The sequence below is a fragment of the Gambusia affinis genome, linkage group LG03 (genome assembly GCF_019740435.1).
Source record: "Gambusia affinis linkage group LG03, SWU_Gaff_1.0, whole genome shotgun sequence".
In the NCBI taxonomy this organism is placed as follows: domain Eukaryota; kingdom Metazoa; phylum Chordata; class Actinopteri; order Cyprinodontiformes; family Poeciliidae; genus Gambusia; species Gambusia affinis.
In genome coordinates, this window is record NC_057870.1 from 23,935,102 (window position 1) to 23,952,173 (window position 17,072).

The 17,072-nt window shown below is 36.4% G+C and overlaps 3 protein-coding genes across 3 annotated transcripts; all 3 read left to right on the forward strand.

The window, feature by feature from the left end:
- The first annotated feature begins 3,344 nt into the window (after positions 1-3,344).
- Positions 3,345-5,488, forward strand: LOC122828006 (granzyme K-like). The gene is made up of 5 exons (XM_044111182.1): positions 3,345-3,464; positions 3,579-3,720; positions 4,546-4,690; positions 4,771-5,046; positions 5,131-5,488. The coding sequence occupies exons 1-5, from the start codon at positions 3,404-3,406 to the stop codon at positions 5,284-5,286; spliced, it is 780 nt and encodes a 259-aa protein (XP_043967117.1). The 5' UTR covers positions 3,345-3,403; the 3' UTR covers positions 5,287-5,488.
- A 1,753-nt stretch (positions 5,489-7,241) lies between these two features.
- Positions 7,242-9,434, forward strand: LOC122828705 (granzyme K-like). The gene is made up of 6 exons (XM_044112509.1): positions 7,242-7,299; positions 7,536-7,744; positions 7,847-7,988; positions 8,319-8,463; positions 8,548-8,823; positions 8,908-9,434. Exons 2-6 carry the CDS (start codon positions 7,696-7,698, stop codon positions 9,067-9,069), a joined length of 774 nt encoding a protein of 257 aa, XP_043968444.1. The 5' UTR covers positions 7,242-7,299; positions 7,536-7,695; the 3' UTR covers positions 9,070-9,434.
- Positions 9,435-9,565: 131 nt separating this feature from the next.
- Positions 9,566-17,072, forward strand: LOC122827909. The gene is made up of 11 exons (XM_044111007.1): positions 9,566-10,148; positions 10,252-10,390; positions 11,722-11,866; positions 12,153-12,431; positions 12,507-12,671; positions 13,844-13,934; positions 14,104-14,172; positions 14,290-14,431; positions 15,431-15,575; positions 15,824-16,096; positions 16,184-17,072. The coding sequence occupies exons 1-11, from the start codon at positions 10,085-10,087 to the stop codon at positions 16,343-16,345; spliced, it is 1,674 nt and encodes a 557-aa protein (XP_043966942.1). The 5' UTR covers positions 9,566-10,084; the 3' UTR covers positions 16,346-17,072.

Sequence of the window (17,072 nt, forward strand, 5' to 3'; positions counted from 1 at the left end):
AGCTGATCCAAGTTTCAGTCAACTTGCAGAACACGTTTTATTCGTTTAATTTTTTCTTCCTGTATGAAACTTTTAAGCTTTTTGATGAGCAGTGATAGCTTAGATTAGAATTTCACATTCAGAAAGTGCATTCAGATTAACCTTTGTTCTCACTGCTGGTTCCCAAAATAGACTGCTTGGTGGAGCTACCTGAAAGTATTTGTAACCGCTCCCTTAAAAGCACACCTCCATCTCCCTGCTATTCATTCACATCAGCATTGTTCAGACTATTCAGGCAGCTTTCCCTGCTAACAACCTTCTGCTAAGAATCTATTGTTTTCAGGTTAACGATCAAAATGAGGTAAAATGTTTTCCACCCCAACCTCCCCTTAAAATGTTCACTTGCCCCATAAAGAACTCCTATCAAAGTCTTCTGTAGACAACTCTGTGAGCAGGGAGTAGAAATCAGATTAGTAACACTAGTTTTGGGAATCGGAAACACAATAGTCTGTATGGAAGACGTAAACAAAGCAACTAAGAAAAGCTCCTGGAAGCAGAGATATGTTAACCAAGGATACTCCCTGTTTAGATGTAGTTCTTGCGTAATCCATCTAACATGACCTGCTTTTATAGAATTCCCAAGCAGAAAGAGTTTTAGGCAGATGTGGAGGAGAGAGCATGAGCAGAACTGATAGTGTATGTGGATTACTAGACAACACGTGTGGAGCTGTTGGGATTAGGAAGCAAGTGCCGCATAACAGCTTGTGGGAAAGCATATGGACACACCTGTATGTTTCCCAATGACATGCAGATACTCCAGCAGCTGGCTGTTCTGGGTAACAACTTTCTTTACTTTGGTCAGAAATGTAATGTAATCCATCTGACATAATATTTACCATTATATTTACCAGGTGTAGTTAGAAACTTCTTTTGAAATGTATTTTATGCAGCAAGACTGCCATTATCATTAAAGTTGTGCCATATTCTTTGACTGACAATAAAGAAATGACATTAACAAGAACAATAATAATAATGATATACTGTACAAGGCTATCATAGAAAATACTGTGCAGTTTTTAGAAATGGGCATAAATTATTATTCATGACCCAAGGGATGTGTAACTGAGTCAGAACATGTCAAAAATAACATTGAAAAATACAGATTATTATAATACAGTATATCAGTGCAGAAAAACACTTAGGTACTAAGGAAACTCTTGTAAGCCATCCACCTATGAATACATTAAAAATGGACTATTCTGCATTTCTGAGTGTTTAAACAACAATCAAGCCAAAGAAGTCTAGATAAAAATAGTCTCATCAGTTGCATATGTGCATTGTCTGTAAATGCGGCAACATAGACTGCAATTTAAGCAGAAAGAAAAGCTTACATAATTGTCATTGTTGGTGATTGGTAGTTAACCCAAATGCAGAAGCAGAACTGTGAAATAGATGATGAAAAAATATTTTAAAAAATGAAATGCAAAAGCTTAGAAAAAGGCGAAAAAGGCATGTTTTCTCAGCAGCTACTTAAAATAAAAGATTTTGTGTTTGATTAGGTACTTCTAGTTTTGAATTTTGCAGCTTAAGACTTGTACAAGGCCAAAACTATAAATATTGTCTGTCAATAAATCAAACACAAAGTTTTTAATATTCTTGCAACGAATATTGCAAGAATATTGTAAGAATGAAGTTCTATTATAACTCAGGTTAAGAATAGATCTTGGTTTAAGTATGGATAGATTTGTCTTAGATGTCTCTTTCATATGAAAGGGAAATTTAAAATAAGCTTCGTGGATGGAATTCTGGAATAACAAAGAATAAAAAGTGACGACTGAGCATAATAGTCTTTCTTGTGCATTTATCACAATAGGATCTCGACAGTGTCTTAAATTTGATCTTTGTCACACTTAGATGTTTCAGGTGATACAGCAAACCACCTTTGCCCCTTGAAAGAATTGACCCCGAAACCCGATAACTGATTATGCCACCCTGGCCAGCAGAAACTGTCATCAAGTAACAGGGACTCAGTTTTTTACCTCACTGTGGCATAATTTTGGCCTCTTACAAACACCTCTGAGCGTGACGCTCTCTATGACAGCTGTAGCTGTACCATCTCAACCAAACACTGTTTAAACACAGCAAATATACTTCCAAAATTGATGGCATTGCAAAGATCTAAAAGTGATCTTCACATGAGTAGAAATAACATTTTATTTATCTTCTGCTGTTTTAAGACAGCAGAAGATAACTTTTGTTTCAGTCTCAGTTATCTCAAGTCATATTAACTTTGTGGGCAAAACATAACTGTTGAAGCTCAGATTCTGACTGCTGAGAACAACCCCAAAGAATCACATAACTTGAAAATGCAAACTACAACGTCCTTCAAAGTACTCAAGGGTCACAATTTTTCCAATTAAAATGCAAAATAAGTTTAGTACGGTAATTCTTTTCCTTATATTTTCCTCCAACAATAAAGTCTAGTAAAGGGCCTCACACCTGCTTTAATAAATGTTGCATAGTTTTAGAAATTGTTGGTCTATTAACTGTTGTTTGTCCATTTCTGAAAAAAACCAGAACTTTATTCACATTATTGTTTATATGTACAGATTGGGACTGATCCCTTGCAGGGATATGGATGACAACAGACAGTCTTGTGCTGAATGAGTGCTGAGCAGAAGTTTATTTAGGTAGCAGAGGTGGGAGGAATCAGCAATCAACAGCCAGTAGGAGCAGGAGGAGCAGAGCAGAGGTGCAGCATAAAATATGACAGGAACAGGGACGTCATGACACTTTAATATATTAAATTAAATTAAATTAAATTAAATTAAATTAAATTAAATTAAATTAAATTAAATTAAATTAAATTAAATTAAATTAAATTAAATTAAATTACTTGATGTTCCCAAGTTTGCATCCAATAAAAAGTTGTAATAGTTTTACTCCATGAGGTTTGAGCCCCACATCCAGTAAGTTTTTTTCCAGGTACATTGTCAATTAAATTATACTCTGATACAAAAATGTTTTTTTCCCCTATATTATAATAATAACAATAAAATGTGTATCTTGCACATAGAGGGGACACAAATGACTTTTGTCTTGGACAACATGCCATTTTCCAAGTTGACAATATCTGAGAAATAATCATGTAAGCTCTGGAAAAAGTTACCACTTGTCTCCTCTTAGGGACTGTGATGTCAATAAAATTAAAAACCTCCACCACAGTCCTGTTGGGCACTGTGAGAAGTGCTAAACATCACCACTTCAGAAGTGATAGATCTGACCTCATTTCATGATCACACCTATCTTGCTGATTCATGCATTTCCATGGTTTGCCCACATCCTTTGAGATTAAGACATAAGAGCAGATTGAGCATTATGATCGGCACATTCTTCTCCATTTCAAACACCCTGATAGGAGGAAATGTTTTGTCTGAGGGATTTTATTGCTTTCATTCTCTGTGTCTTGTTTGTTATCAAATTCAGTGAGTAGTACTTTCTAAAGTATTGTCATTTTCTTATTAATACATTTTTTCTCTTTAGTCAAAGGTTCAGCTTTCTCCTGTAACATCAAAAATTGTTTCTGGGTGTATTGCCAGATCATGGTTCTGAGATTATCAATGGGAGAGAAGTGGCGCCCCACTCGTTGCCCTACATGGCTCTCCTGGAGACAAGCAAACCAGTCTGTGGAGGAATACTAGTTGATCCAAAATGGGTTCTGACTGCTGCACACTGCACAAAGTAAGAACAATATATATTTTTTTATTTTGTAAGGATTCAGGTTGATCAGAAATAGAAAACAGAATCCTTTGTTTCGTTGGCTGTTTCTTTGCATATGTTGTTTTCTCTTGCACTTCCAACCGAATTAAACAATGTATAGGTTTGTAACAGGAAGCTTTCGCTCTGCACTTTTGGATGTTGTGCTCCATGAAATTCAAGAGCCAATATTTCAAACTGAGTAGATGGCCTGAGTAGATAGCAACAGAAAGCCATTTTTCTTGCTTTCCAAAAAAAAAAAAGTAGCACATTAGCACATAACATGTGAAGGAAGCAATAGACGTCTTATATTTAGGCACAAATATCACTCGCTTTAAGAAACCTAAAAGGCACAAAGATTCAGAAAACTGTCATCCTCTATTAAACATTTAGTGTTAGAACTTTAGGTTTCATTTTCCAATTGAACGACCCGTTTTGAGAGATTTAGCAACACATAAAAACAGGTCAAAGTCAGAATACTGATTATGACTCATCAACATGTTCTTCTTGTATTTGTTGCTTCCTGTTTCATATATATAATATATATACATACAGCTTTATCATCGATTACTCAAACTTGAGAACAAAGTCAAGGTGGGTCTAAGCTTTTCTTCTCCAGCTGTAAGAAAAAATATCAAGGATAATCTGTAATTTATTAGTCTTGGAATATTAATAGACTTGTTTAGAAAGGAAAGGGCTATAAACAGTTGAAACCAGATGTTTACAAGCCTTTAATAAAAATATTTCTTAATATCTGACTATTCTGTCAGACATTACATTTAACCATACTGTGCATTTGTTCTCTGCCAGTATTAAGACTGTGTTGCTGGGGGTGCACTCCATCAAAGAAAAGAAGAAGGAACAGCAGTACAGGCAGATCCGTAAGGTGAAGAGAAGTGTTCCTCACCCTTGCTATGATAGCAAAGAAAAAAACAACGATCTTATGTTGCTCAAGGTAACTTTGAAAAAATCAGTGTTCGTATCTACGCTGACATTGTTCATAATATAAAATAATAGTGATATTTTCTTTTCCAGCTGGACAAGGCAGTGAAGCAAACCACATGGGTGAAAACTCTCAAGCTGAATAAAGTTGTCAATGAGCCAGCAGCCGGTTCAGTCTGTAAGGTGGCTGGATGGGGAAAAACCGAAAATGATGCAACTACCATGTCAGATGTTTTGATGTCCACCAATGTGACAGTGATCGACAGAATGAAATGCAACTCAAAAGATTATTACAACCTTAGTCCTTATATAACTAAGAACATGATATGTGCTGGGTGGAATGGCAAAATCAAAGCTGACACTTGTCAGGTAAGTGGGCCTACCAGCTGTTTACCCAAATTTAAATGTTGCTGTTTCCCTAAAATGCATTTTATATACTTCTTCTCTTTGTAGGGAGATTCAGGAGGGCCGATATTGTGCAATGAAGATCTAGTTGGAGTTACGTCTTTTGGGCATAAGTGTGGAATTCAAAACAGACCTGGAGTGTACGCTTTCCTCACTGAACACAACCTTAACTGGGTCAAGAAGACAATGAAGACAAATGAATAAACCCTGCTTTTCATTTTTGCTGTTAAACTCTTTCAAGCACCTCTGTGATTCCGTCTTTATGTTGCTGAAGGATGCATGTGCAGACAACAAGTGAACAAAAGATTGAGTTAAATCAAACCTTGAAAACAGTTTCTGAAAATCTATTTAAAAGAATCACGAATAAAACATTATATTTCTGGCCATGTACTGTCAGATTAATCAATACCAATGGTCTTTCTTTGTGTGTTTTTCTACCAAGTCACTAGGTGATGCTCTCTGCTGCAGCTAGAATGCTGCTATACCTACAACTAAAACTGGTTTTATGAAGATCAAAAGAACATTAACTATTATTGCTGTGTTTTGACTTGAAGGTGGCTCGAAACAAACGATACTATTCAAATGGTCCACATTTCAGACATATATCAAGATTGAAGATAAAATAATAGCAAAATGATGTTGCCATTTTCTTGAGCTATTATTAGTACCAAGCAGCAGATAAACCAGGTTTTCCATGTACCTAAGCATGGAACACAATGATAGAATTACAAAGTTCTACTAAACAGTCTTTGATTTCATCTGTAGCAATTAGTGGCTTGTTGTCAACATCTAAATCTGGTGAGCAAAATCAAATTCAATAGACTACTGGTTTTGTGGGCTGGAGGATCAAAGCAACCTGAGAAATGTTAAAATCAGATAATACTGGGGACCACAACCAAAAATGCTATCTGCCTCTTTTAATAGTTCAAACACCAACTGACCTACCTCACTATGCACTGATATGCACAGAGAAACACTCCTTAACGCTACCACAGAATCTTGATGCTGCAGCAAATTACAGTTCAAGGAAATAATGGCACTCATGAGCTGGCAGCTTTGCAAATGTCACTCAATTGCGTGTCAAGTAACATCATGCCAAGGTATCTTTCAGCTTCCCATGCTGCACTTTCTTTTGAATATTTTAGATATGCTCTAAAATATCTACCAATATTTAGACTTTCCACAAATAATTTGGATTCCTGTTGTCATATTCTCATCCTCCATCGACTCCTCTCCAAAATGACCACAGACAGGAGGGCTTATGTTGGCTCTTTACTGAAGCCAGTTGGAATAGGTTAAAATTGAGAAGTGAACATGCACATTTTCGGAAATAATACACAGCAGCAAAGAATAGTTTGCACTTAACTGTACAATAAATTTGCTCACGAGGTGATATTTAGCTAAAACCTAAAAGTTCCTAAAAAACAAGTGCTGCCTTCTCTTACAAACACCTGCATTATTCTTTATCAACAGAAATATACATTTTAAATTCCAGTGATTTCAAAGACCAGCTCAAACTAAGAGAAGTTGCAATGTTACTGAGGACAACCCCATACTTTCTATCTCCTGCATTGTCTCCTTTCTGTGACATCATCAAACTATGGCAGACTCTGATATGTAATACTTAATTCTGCCACTAGATGGAAACAATTCTTACTGTACAAGCCTGTTAAATGTCAATAAACTGACAACAAAATACATGTTTGACAAATAATTTTCCATATGCTGAACCGTGAATATATGAAGATCCTTTGTATCTGCAGGTAAAACACTGACTGAATCAGAACGATACAACAGAATGACACATCACCTCTGACCTTATAGGTTTTGCTGACAATATTCACAGTACACTATTTTACAAGTTACAAATGCAAAAATCATTTTGTACATGCTCAGGAATAACTCAGAAATAACTCAAAGCAATATTTAGATGGAACCAAGTAGAGAATAACAAATTATTTTATGCTGATAAATGGGTCTCAATGTTGGCTTCAATAGAAGAAAGGTGTTTCATGCCAGAAAGCACAAAACATTTTTTTTTTTTTTTGAAAATCCTTGGTAACAAATGCATGTTCCTATGTTTAATTTTAATTTAAAAGTTTTATTTCATTTTCATTTCCATTTGAGCTTTCATAACAACATCCAACTGGAGGGAGGCCCTTGGTTACTGAGCGTAGAGTTTACTGGTTCAAAAAGCTTTGCCCCGACGTTCCCATGGTAACCATCACCTGCATTCACTACATATATAGATGTTCTCAATGCTACAAAATGTTTCCATTCTTGATTTGCAACCAGAGGTCATAACTCACTGCATGAAATTTGAATATTTTAGTCTCCTTTGCTCATGACTGTGTTCTCACCTGTTTGTACTCTGAGCCGCATGTTGAGGAAATAAAAATAAAAATAAAAACCCTGTACCTCAAAGCTGCTGAACGGCTTTGGTTCTGATCTAGTGTTACCACAGACATCAGCTTACTGGATTACTACGTGTGTTTTGCTTTAAAATGCATTTCCATGGTCAGACCACATCCTTTGAGAAACATATATAACGGGTCAGGGTCAGCATCCTGAGGGGCGCATTCATCTCCAGATCAAAGACTGACATAAGACAAAATGTTCTCTCTGAGGGGTGTCATTGCCCTTTTCCTTATGACCAGCTCAAGTGAGTAATATCTTAAGTACTGCCATTTTACTTGAGAAGAAAGTTAATGTCACCTGTTTACTATTATAGGATGTGTTGTACCTTTTTAACTTTCTGTGTTAGGTCACAGTTCTGAAATTATCAATGGGAAAGAAGTGAAGCCCCACTCGTTGCCCTTCATGGCTTTGCTGGAGTCCAGCGAACCAGTCTGTGGAGGAATATTAATTGATCCAAACTGGGTTCTCACTGCTGCACACTGTGAAAGGTAAAAACAGGAACTCTTTCATGCATTCAGCTTGCTTTGCTGTGCAAATCACAAACCAGTATTTCAAAGCAAGATATTTTCATCTTCCCTGTTTTATACCTAAAGTGTGTTTGTGTCACTACCAGCAGTTTTTTTATTTGATGGTGGTGACTAAAACCTCCAATCATTTTTAATGTTGACTTGAATATGATCATAACAAATACCATTATGGCCTGCAATTTTACTAACCTTTTTATTTCCAAAATTTCTCTGCTATTTACCACACAGGCTTAAATGTAATGTTTCTTGTGCCAGACCCATTGACTGTGTAATATGTTGTTGCTCTCTCAGTATTAAGACTGTGTTGCTGGGGGTGCACTCCATCAAGGAGAAGAAGAATGAACAGCAGTACAGGCAGATTCTTAAGGTATCAAGAAGTGTTCCTCATCCTTGCTATGATAGCAAAGAAAAAAACAATGATCTCATGTTGCTCAAGGTAATGGTACTTTGCCAAATTAGTGATCTTAACTGTACTGACATTGTTCATAAAATTAACTAATAGTGATATTTTATTTTCCAGCTGGACAAAGCAGTGAAGCAAACCAAATGGGTGAGCACTTTCAAACTGAATGAAGCTGTCAAAGAGCCAGCAGACCGTTCAGTCTGTATGGTGGCTGGATGGGGACAAACCAAAAAAGATGGAGCTACTTTGTCAGATGTTTTGATGTCAGCCAATGTGACAGTGATCGACAGAATAAAATGCAACTCAAAAAAATATTACAACCTTGCTCCATATATAACTAAGAACATGATATGTGCTGGGGCCAGTGGGAAAAACAAAGGTGACACTTGTAAGGTAAGAAATCCTAATGGTAATTTACACTAAGATAAAATGCTATTGTTCCCATAAAATGCCGGTTTTCTTTTCCTCTCTGTGTAGGGAGATTCAGGAGGGCCAATACTGTGCAATGGAGCTGTAGTTGGTGTTGCATCTTTTGGTTACAAGTGTGGAATCAAAAACAAACCTGGAGTGTATGCTTTCCTTACCGAAGATCACCTTAAGTGGATTAAGAAGACAATGAAGACACCTGCAAATGAATAAAGGTTGTTCTTGAGTTGCTGTTTTACTCTTTCAATTATTGTTTTGCTGTCTGTTGTAATTCAGCCCGCATTATGTTAGCAAAAACCTTATGTACAAACACCAAATGAACAAATAAAATGCTGAGTTTTTACTTCTTACAGCAAGGCTTGAGCTATTTCTGAAAACCACTTTAAATAAATAAAGAGCAAAATATGTACTTGCTTGCTCTGTACTATCGGATTAGCCAATATCTGAGTCAATCCTTTTCAGCAGCAAAAAACTAAACGTTTTTGACAATTTTTGTTTAAGGAAGAAGTGCACCCAACTTTGTTTTCAAGTCAATAGTTGAAGTATCATTATGACCATATTTGCTATGATAATAAAATGTTTGTGTGTCATTTCCCTCTTTCCTGAATGTGTGACTGCCAGGTGGAACTCATCAGGAGTAATCAGGAGGAGCATTTATAGGAGGATTTTCATACAATCCTCCTATAACATGTACCCATTATTATCGAATCGTTATTCTGCATTAATTTTGAAGACTTAAGTCTATTCTGCTTCTGGCTCTATGTTCCCACCGATCTTCAAAAGTGAGCTGCACCACAGTGGTAAAAATAAACAAACAAAACCTCCACTTCACAGCTGCTGAATAACATTGGCTCTGGAGGCACTGAGTGGCTCAGCTGGCAGAGCAGATGAACGATGTGTTGAGGTTGTTGCCTATGATGCAGTTGTCCTGGACTTGATTCCTGGTCTAAGGCCATCTGCTGTCTCCGTCTCTTCTCTCTCAGCCCTCTTTCTTGTCAGATTGCTGTTTGCTAAAGACTTCTAGTACCAAAAAAATAAACTGGTTCTGATCTGGTAAATGTCACTACACATTTCAGAATGATGGTGTTCATCAGAATACTTCATGTGTTTTGTTGACTCATGCATTTCCATGGTTGAACCACATCCTTTGAGAAACGCACATAAAGGAGAGGGGTGAGCATCGTGAGGGTCGCATTCATCCCCAGATCAAAGTCTGAGAAAAAAGGAAATGTTCTCTCCGATGGCTTGTACTGCTTTCATCCTCAGTGCACTTTTCCTTATTATGAACTCATGTGAGTAAAATCTTAAGTGTTGTCATTCTTTGGGGAAAAAATACCATCTCTTTATTATGTATTTTTATTTTTCTGAGTGGGCTTGGATGTCTTCCTGTGCTAGGTCGTGGTACTGTCATCATCAATGGGGATGAAGTTGAGCCTCACTCATTGCCCTTCATGGCTTTTCTGGAGTCAAGTGGATTCTGCGGAGGAACATTGATTGATCGAAAATGGGTCCTGACTGCTGCACACTGTGGAAAGTAGGAAATATAACATATTTTTATTCTATTGAGGTTTCACTTGGTAAAAAATAAAAAATAAAAAATGATAATAGCAGGAAAAGTGTTGTTTGAGTTACAAAAATTGATCCTCCATTAGTTTAGTTTTATAATTGAAAATGTTTACGTTTCTAAATGTCTGATTAAAGATTTGTAAATAAAACAGTGAGCCATTTCATTTTGTACAGGTTCATAAGAAATAGTAAAACCCAGGAAAGCTCAATCAGGTCAAAGACTAAAGGTGTCTAGATAGCCTCCATCTCTACTTCTTTTAAAGATTTGTAAACAAACACCTTGCAAATTATGCTTTTTTATTTTATATATACATTTACTGTAGGATGTTTTCTATTCATATACTAAAATACCAAGTCCAGGTTCTCACTTAATATGCATTAAGACAGTGAGAACAGGGTGTTGTTCTGAGCATATGGTCTCCACATATTTTACATTTCCAAATATGTCAAAATGTAAAAGGGCAAGACAGTTTCTGTCTTGCTCTTCACAGAAACTAAGGAAGTAAAAAATAAGGTGCAAGGACCACTCACATCAAGAAACCACAAAAGCCACACAACTTTAGAAAAGAGTTCTCTGAGAAAACATTTATATTTCAACATTAAGTTTCATTTACAAAGTAAACAGTATAATTTAAAAAAAGATTAGCATCCTGGAAGACAAATTGCAGAAGAATGCAAAAGACTAAAACAAGCCAAATAAAATTGTTTAGATCAAAATATGTCAGAAGACCTGAAAACTGAAATTGCTCTCCATCGAGTCTGACTGAGCTAAACTTTTGCTAACTGTAGCTGAGGATTAGCTCAAGTTTGCATGGCAATGCCCACAACTGGTAGGAACATGCTCTAAACATTTTGCAGGTGTCACTGCAGAAAGAGGTTCTACAAAGTATTAAATCAAGAGAGTAAAATACCAACTTTTCACATTTTCATTTCTTCAAAATGTAAATATACATTTTCCTTTCCCCTAACAATTATCACTGACATAAAATCCCAATACAGTATGAAAATTATTTAACAATTTATGGTTCTAATGTGACAAAAAAATATATTATATATATATAGATAGATAGATAGATATCCACATTAAATAACCAGCTCTTTAAGATTTGTGAAGCTTAACATAATGTGCAATTAAATAATCTTAAAATATAGTTAATGTCAATTCTATAATAATTCACTTACTATACAATTAAATATATTAGACAGATTCACTTGTAATAGTGCAGTAAACCTTTATGGTGTCATGACTACGGACATGCTTGATAAATCTAACACCATACTGTGTTTTTGCTTCTGCAGCATTAAGACTGTGTTACTTGGGATGCACTCCATCGAAAAAAAGAAAAAAGAAAAGAAATACCGGCAGGTCCGGAAGGTGAAGACAAGAGTTCCTCATTGTGACTTTGATAAGAATAAGAAAGTCAATGATCTCATGTTGCTCAAGGTAAGGATTTTACAATAAGTGGAAACTTTTGCCCAGATATACTTTGGACAAAATATTCACAAAAAACCATAAAACTTAAACAAAAAGTTGGTTTTACTTTAGTCATTGAGAAAATAAAGCCTGAAGTTGTTTCAGTGACCTTTAAGTCCATGAGCTCAAATAATTGCTTGAACCAAGTTTAAAATTCAAGGTCTTTCAGATCTGAAGCAGTGGTTAAGACCACTTTTTTATGACTATTATATAATTCTGTGAACAATTTCAACTTTGATCTATGTTCCCCTTTCAGCTGGACAAAGCAGTGAAGGAAACCAGATGGGTCAAAGTTCAACAACTGAGCAATGTTGTCAAAGAGCCAGCAGCTGGCTCTGTCTGTCTGGTGGCTGGATGGGGAGCAACCAGCAAAAACAGCAAAGTTCTATCAGATGTCCTGATGTCTGCTAATGTCACTGTGATTGAAAGAGAAAAATGCAACTCTCCAGATCATTATAACCATAAACCGTATATTACCAAGGACATGATATGTGCGGGGCCAAATGGGAAGAAAAGTGATGCCGACACCTGTATGGTAAATGAGGCTTTTAACCAATTTTAAGACATAATTTCCTTAAAATGATATTCACATATTTCTTCTTTCTTGCAGGGCGATTCTGGAGGACCAATATTCTGCAATGGTGTTCTAGTTGGAGTCACATCTTTCGGGGGATCCAAGGATGAGCTCTGTGGATCAGTGAAGAGGCCTGGAGTTTACGCTTTCCTATCAGAAAACCATCTTAACTGGATCAAGAAGACATTGAAGACCTTTGAAGCTGAATAACTTTTCTGACTGATACAGTTACTTTTTTAACTATGTTTTGTTGCTCTTTTTATCTGACCTGCATTTTGTTGCAAAAACTGGGTATATATACAAATTACAAATAAAATCAAAGACTGCATAGACTGTTGCTGCACTGCTATGAGGACTGTCTATGTGACAACCAAATTAGCAAAACTATTAAAAAATCCAAAACTATATATCTCTCATATTGTTGTGAAATCAGCATATAAATTGCACTTGTGTGAGTGGGTGTGCGTGTTCTTGCATGTATTACAGAGGACTATTTTCACAATAATTATCAACAAAGAGGGATCTTTCCCTCATCCCACTTTTTTGCAGTTCTACTGTGCTCTACTAGTTAGAGTTAGAGGTAAGAATGAAATAGTTTTGTTTCCACACCACAGCTTAAAATCCCCCTCAAACTTCACAAGGATCAAATATTTGGTCTGAATTTTAACAATTTAGCATTAATGAGAATAACTTGGGTTTTTCTCTGTGTTGATTTGAGTTCTCTGTGCATTCATTTTGAGTTTTCTGTGTCTCTGAGTCTCCGTGTTGTCCTGTCCTCCCCTGGATTATTCCCAGGTGTGTCCCGTTCCCTGATTACCTCCTGTGTATTTAATATCACCCGTGTGTCTGCATTTGTTGTCGTATGCGTCTTGTAAGCAGTCCATTTGTTTAACCAGTTTCTACCGGCGTTGAGCCCTGGCTTCTGCTCAGTTGTGCTGCCTGGTGTTTTGGATTCTGCATTTTGGCATTTTCATCATTAAAACTACCATCACTTCATCTTTTCCTGGGTCTACAAGCGTCTGCCTCACCACCAACACCACCACTACATGACATTAAGAAAACTCACTAATTTAAATATATGATTTGAATCGGGACACCTGCAACCTGGTGGCTTATGCCATATCCAAATGTTAGCTAAACTTCTGTCATGACACATTAAGTAATATAAGAGGTTTCTATTTTAAGAAGTGTCAAACACAAGAACACAACACTAAAAAATGTTAAATAAAATCTCATGCAAAATATTAGACTTTATAAACAGACCCTTTCCCAAATGGTGAAAATGTATGCAGTCTTTGCATGCGTCAGAAGGTACCTTATTTTTGAAAAGAGAACTTTGCAAAGCCTTAAACTCCTCCCCCTGATCTTAGCAGTTTGCTCCCACGTCTGCACTCACCTACACTCTGATGTGCATGATCTTAAAAACCCACATCATGCTGACTAACTTGGTTCTGATCAGTACTGGTAAATTTCACCACAGGCTTCGGGCTGATGATGTGCTGCAGACCATTTTATCCATTTTGCTGACTTGTGCATTTCCATGGTCAGACCACATCCTTTGAGAAAAACACATAAAGGGCAGGGTGATTGTCTCCAGGGGCGCATTCACCACCAGATCAAAGATAGAAATAAGAGGAAATGTTGTTTCTGAGGGGTTTCGTTGCTTTCATCTCCTGTGTCTTCTTCTTTTCTTTCAACTCAAGTGAGTAATAGCTTCTTAAATGCTGTAATTGCCATAGATATCAGTTACTTTTGTTTTAGAACGATTCTTTTATTGCTCTTTTGTGAAAAACGTTATTTGGATATCTTCCTGTGTTAGGTTATGGTTCTGAGATTATTGATGGGAATGAAGTGAAGCCCCACTCGCTGCCCTTCATGGCTCTGCTGGAGTCAAAAGTACCGATCTGTGGAGGAATATTAATTGAGCCCAACTGGATCCTGACAGCAGCACACTGCAAAGAGTAGGAACTATGATGTTTATAATTTGCTTTTAGTTAACAAATTCCAACAATATTAACACCTAGCTAGTTAACAAATAACCTGTTCTGTGTAGGTTTTGTTAATCTTTCTTTTCTATAGAATTAAAAACTGTTGTTACTGGAGGCATTTTTTTTATTTTCCCCCTGATTGTGTGGATTGTGCAAAGTAAGAATGAGTATGCATGCTGAGTCACTAGAAGCATCATTTCCTTGTTGGATCAAGAGATTTTGTAACCAATGCTTAAAAATGAGAAAGGACCAAATAGCTAGTAGAGCACTGATGTCATTTTTTAATCAAAAGCTTTACAAGCATACATAATGTATGTATATCTTCTTTAAAACAACTTCCATTTGCCCATGTAGTGACCAAAAAATAAATAAAATACTACATTCAGCTCCTTCGTCATGCAAGGGGTGTCATGATGCATTTCAAAAGTGCATCCTGCATGCTAAAAATGTCTCACGTTTCATCTCAGACACCAAGTCTAAGCACATGATCATTCTGTGTGCTTTGTACACACAGAAAGGACAGTCATTAACAGAAAACACAGAAACCACAAGGCTCGTTTTCTGAGAATCATTTCGACATTTCAATCTCGCAACTGATTTTGCATGAGAAAAATAAATGCACCTAAAGGTCTAATTAATTACTAAATATCAGTGGCATGCAAAAGTTAAAAGTAGGCTTTGCATTCTGGTGAAATGAACAGAAACTTACGAGGCAACATTATGTTCTGCACAGACGAAAGTAGATCATAAAGTGTGTGTGTAAGGGTGGTCAAGGTGCAAAATAAACCTTCTTTAAACACCTAGCATCTCAACACAGTGTATTTTCTTAAAACGTACTATTTCTGGTATACTATTTCACCATTTAAGACTAACAATTATTATTTTTCGATCATGTACAAACTCTTTAAACAAACCATCATTGTTCTCACTTTGTGCTGTTGTGAATAATGCAGTATTTTTCTGCTCTTGCAGTGTTAAGACTGTACTGCTGGGGGTGCACTCTATCAAGGAAAAGGAAAAGGAAAAACAATACAGGCAGGTCCGAAGTGTGTCAAAACACATCATCCATCCCTGCTATGATGAGGCTGAAAAACTCAATGACCTCATGTTGATCAAGGTAAGACTTTAACATGCTAAGTAAAGAAATATTTTACATCTGTCTGACTATAAATCAGAAATGCAGATAATCATATTTATTGTGATTGAAACTATGTTCTAAGTTGTTAGTGCCAGCATTTTTGCAATCTCCCCAGCACTTTTTGCCTAAAATGATTGTTCAAGCCACTCCATTTCATATTTCACATATTATGCATTTACATATTTTAACTACAAATCATCAGCATCTGTTGTGCCACATTTTTTCAGATCAACAAGCCAGCGAAAAAAACCAAATGGGTTCAAAGTCTTAAGCTGCAAACTGCTATAAAAGAGCCAGCAACCGATTCCGTCTGCATGGTGGCTGGATGGGGAAAAACAAACAACGTCGGCAAAATGTCTGATGTCCTGATGTCTGTCAATGTGACAGTAATCGACAGAGAGAAGTGCAACTCTCCAGAATATTACAACCTTAAGCCGTATATTAACAAGAACATGCTTTGTGCCGGGTCAGATGGTCAAAACAATGCCGACACCTGTCAGGTAAAATAGGCCCAAAAGCCTTTTATGCCTTAGTTAGAGGTTGATTTATTCTGAAAATAATCTTCACATGTTTCTTCTCTCTCTCAGGGGGATTCAGGAGGACCAATACTGTGCAAAAAAGTTCTAGTTGGAGTCACATCATTTGGGAAGCTTTGTGGCTTGAAAAAGAAACCCGGCGTTTACTCTTTCCTGTCAGAAAGGAATCTTAACTGGATCAAGAAGGCAATGAAGACATCAGAAACTGAATAACTCACATCTATATTGTACTGTTAAATTCTCACAATTCCTTTTCTGTCTTCTGTATATATTTATTTATTTGGGTTTTACTTTAAAAATTTTTTTATACAAATAGAAACCCTATCTGGTCCTGACTCATTGCAGTAAATAAAACTTTAAAGAAGAAGAAGTTCTTGTTGGCAAATTAAAATAAATGGGCAAAAGTATAATATAGACACCTTCCTCTCCTCCCTCAGTCTCCTTCTAGAAACAGGAAAAGCACTGAAAGGTAAAAACAAAAAAAATTATCATTTTATAAAGCTCTTCAGATGTCTCACCGCATCAAGAACCCAAAGACAACTATAAACATTTTACTTCAGACTCATATGGAAAATATACAATCAGTTTTTCTTTGAATACATTTGTCATTCACATTTGTTGACTTCAGTGTTGGGGGGAAAAATACAAAACACACAAGGAACACGAGTAAACTCCGGTCAGAAACGTTTCAGTTCCATCAAACTTAAAGAACAGAACTTCAAATATGAAACTGTTTTAAACTATTAACAGCTCAACCTACTTTACTCTTCTTTTAAGCATAATGAGCAGGTCCTATATGACTTACACTGTCAGGAAGCAATCTAGATATAAAAGGGAAATATTTTTTCTATCTGGTATGAAACGTATGTGCTGGGTTATCTCATTAAATAATAAGATTAAAGTTTTCACCTTTTCATACCTCTCTCGCTGTGGGGATGTA

Excerpts from the sequence above, each read along its gene's own strand:
- LOC122828006 (XM_044111182.1), top strand. The coding sequence starts at position 3,404 with ATGTTTTGTCTGAGGGATTTTATTGCTTTCATTCTCTGTGTCTTGTTT. Across the intron at positions 3,465-3,578 it reads CTTGTTTGTTATCAAATTCA|ATCATGGTTCTGAGATTATC; the intron begins GTGAGTAGTACT and ends GTGTATTGCCAG. Across the intron at positions 3,721-4,545 it reads ACTGCTGCACACTGCACAAA|TATTAAGACTGTGTTGCTGG; the intron begins GTAAGAACAATA and ends GTTCTCTGCCAG.
- LOC122827909 (XM_044111007.1), top strand. The coding sequence starts at position 10,085 with ATGTTCTCTCCGATGGCTTGTACTGCTTTCATCCTCAGTGCACTTTTC. Across the intron at positions 10,391-11,721 it reads ACTGCTGCACACTGTGGAAA|CATTAAGACTGTGTTACTTG; the intron begins GTAGGAAATATA and ends TTGCTTCTGCAG. Across the intron at positions 14,432-15,430 it reads ACAGCAGCACACTGCAAAGA|TGTTAAGACTGTACTGCTGG; the intron begins GTAGGAACTATG and ends CTGCTCTTGCAG.
- LOC122828705 (XM_044112509.1), top strand. The coding sequence starts at position 7,696 with ATGTTCTCTCTGAGGGGTGTCATTGCCCTTTTCCTTATGACCAGCTCA. Across the intron at positions 7,745-7,846 it reads TTTCCTTATGACCAGCTCAA|GTCACAGTTCTGAAATTATC; the intron begins GTGAGTAATATC and ends TTTCTGTGTTAG. Across the intron at positions 8,824-8,907 it reads ACAAAGGTGACACTTGTAAG|GGAGATTCAGGAGGGCCAAT; the intron begins GTAAGAAATCCT and ends CTCTCTGTGTAG.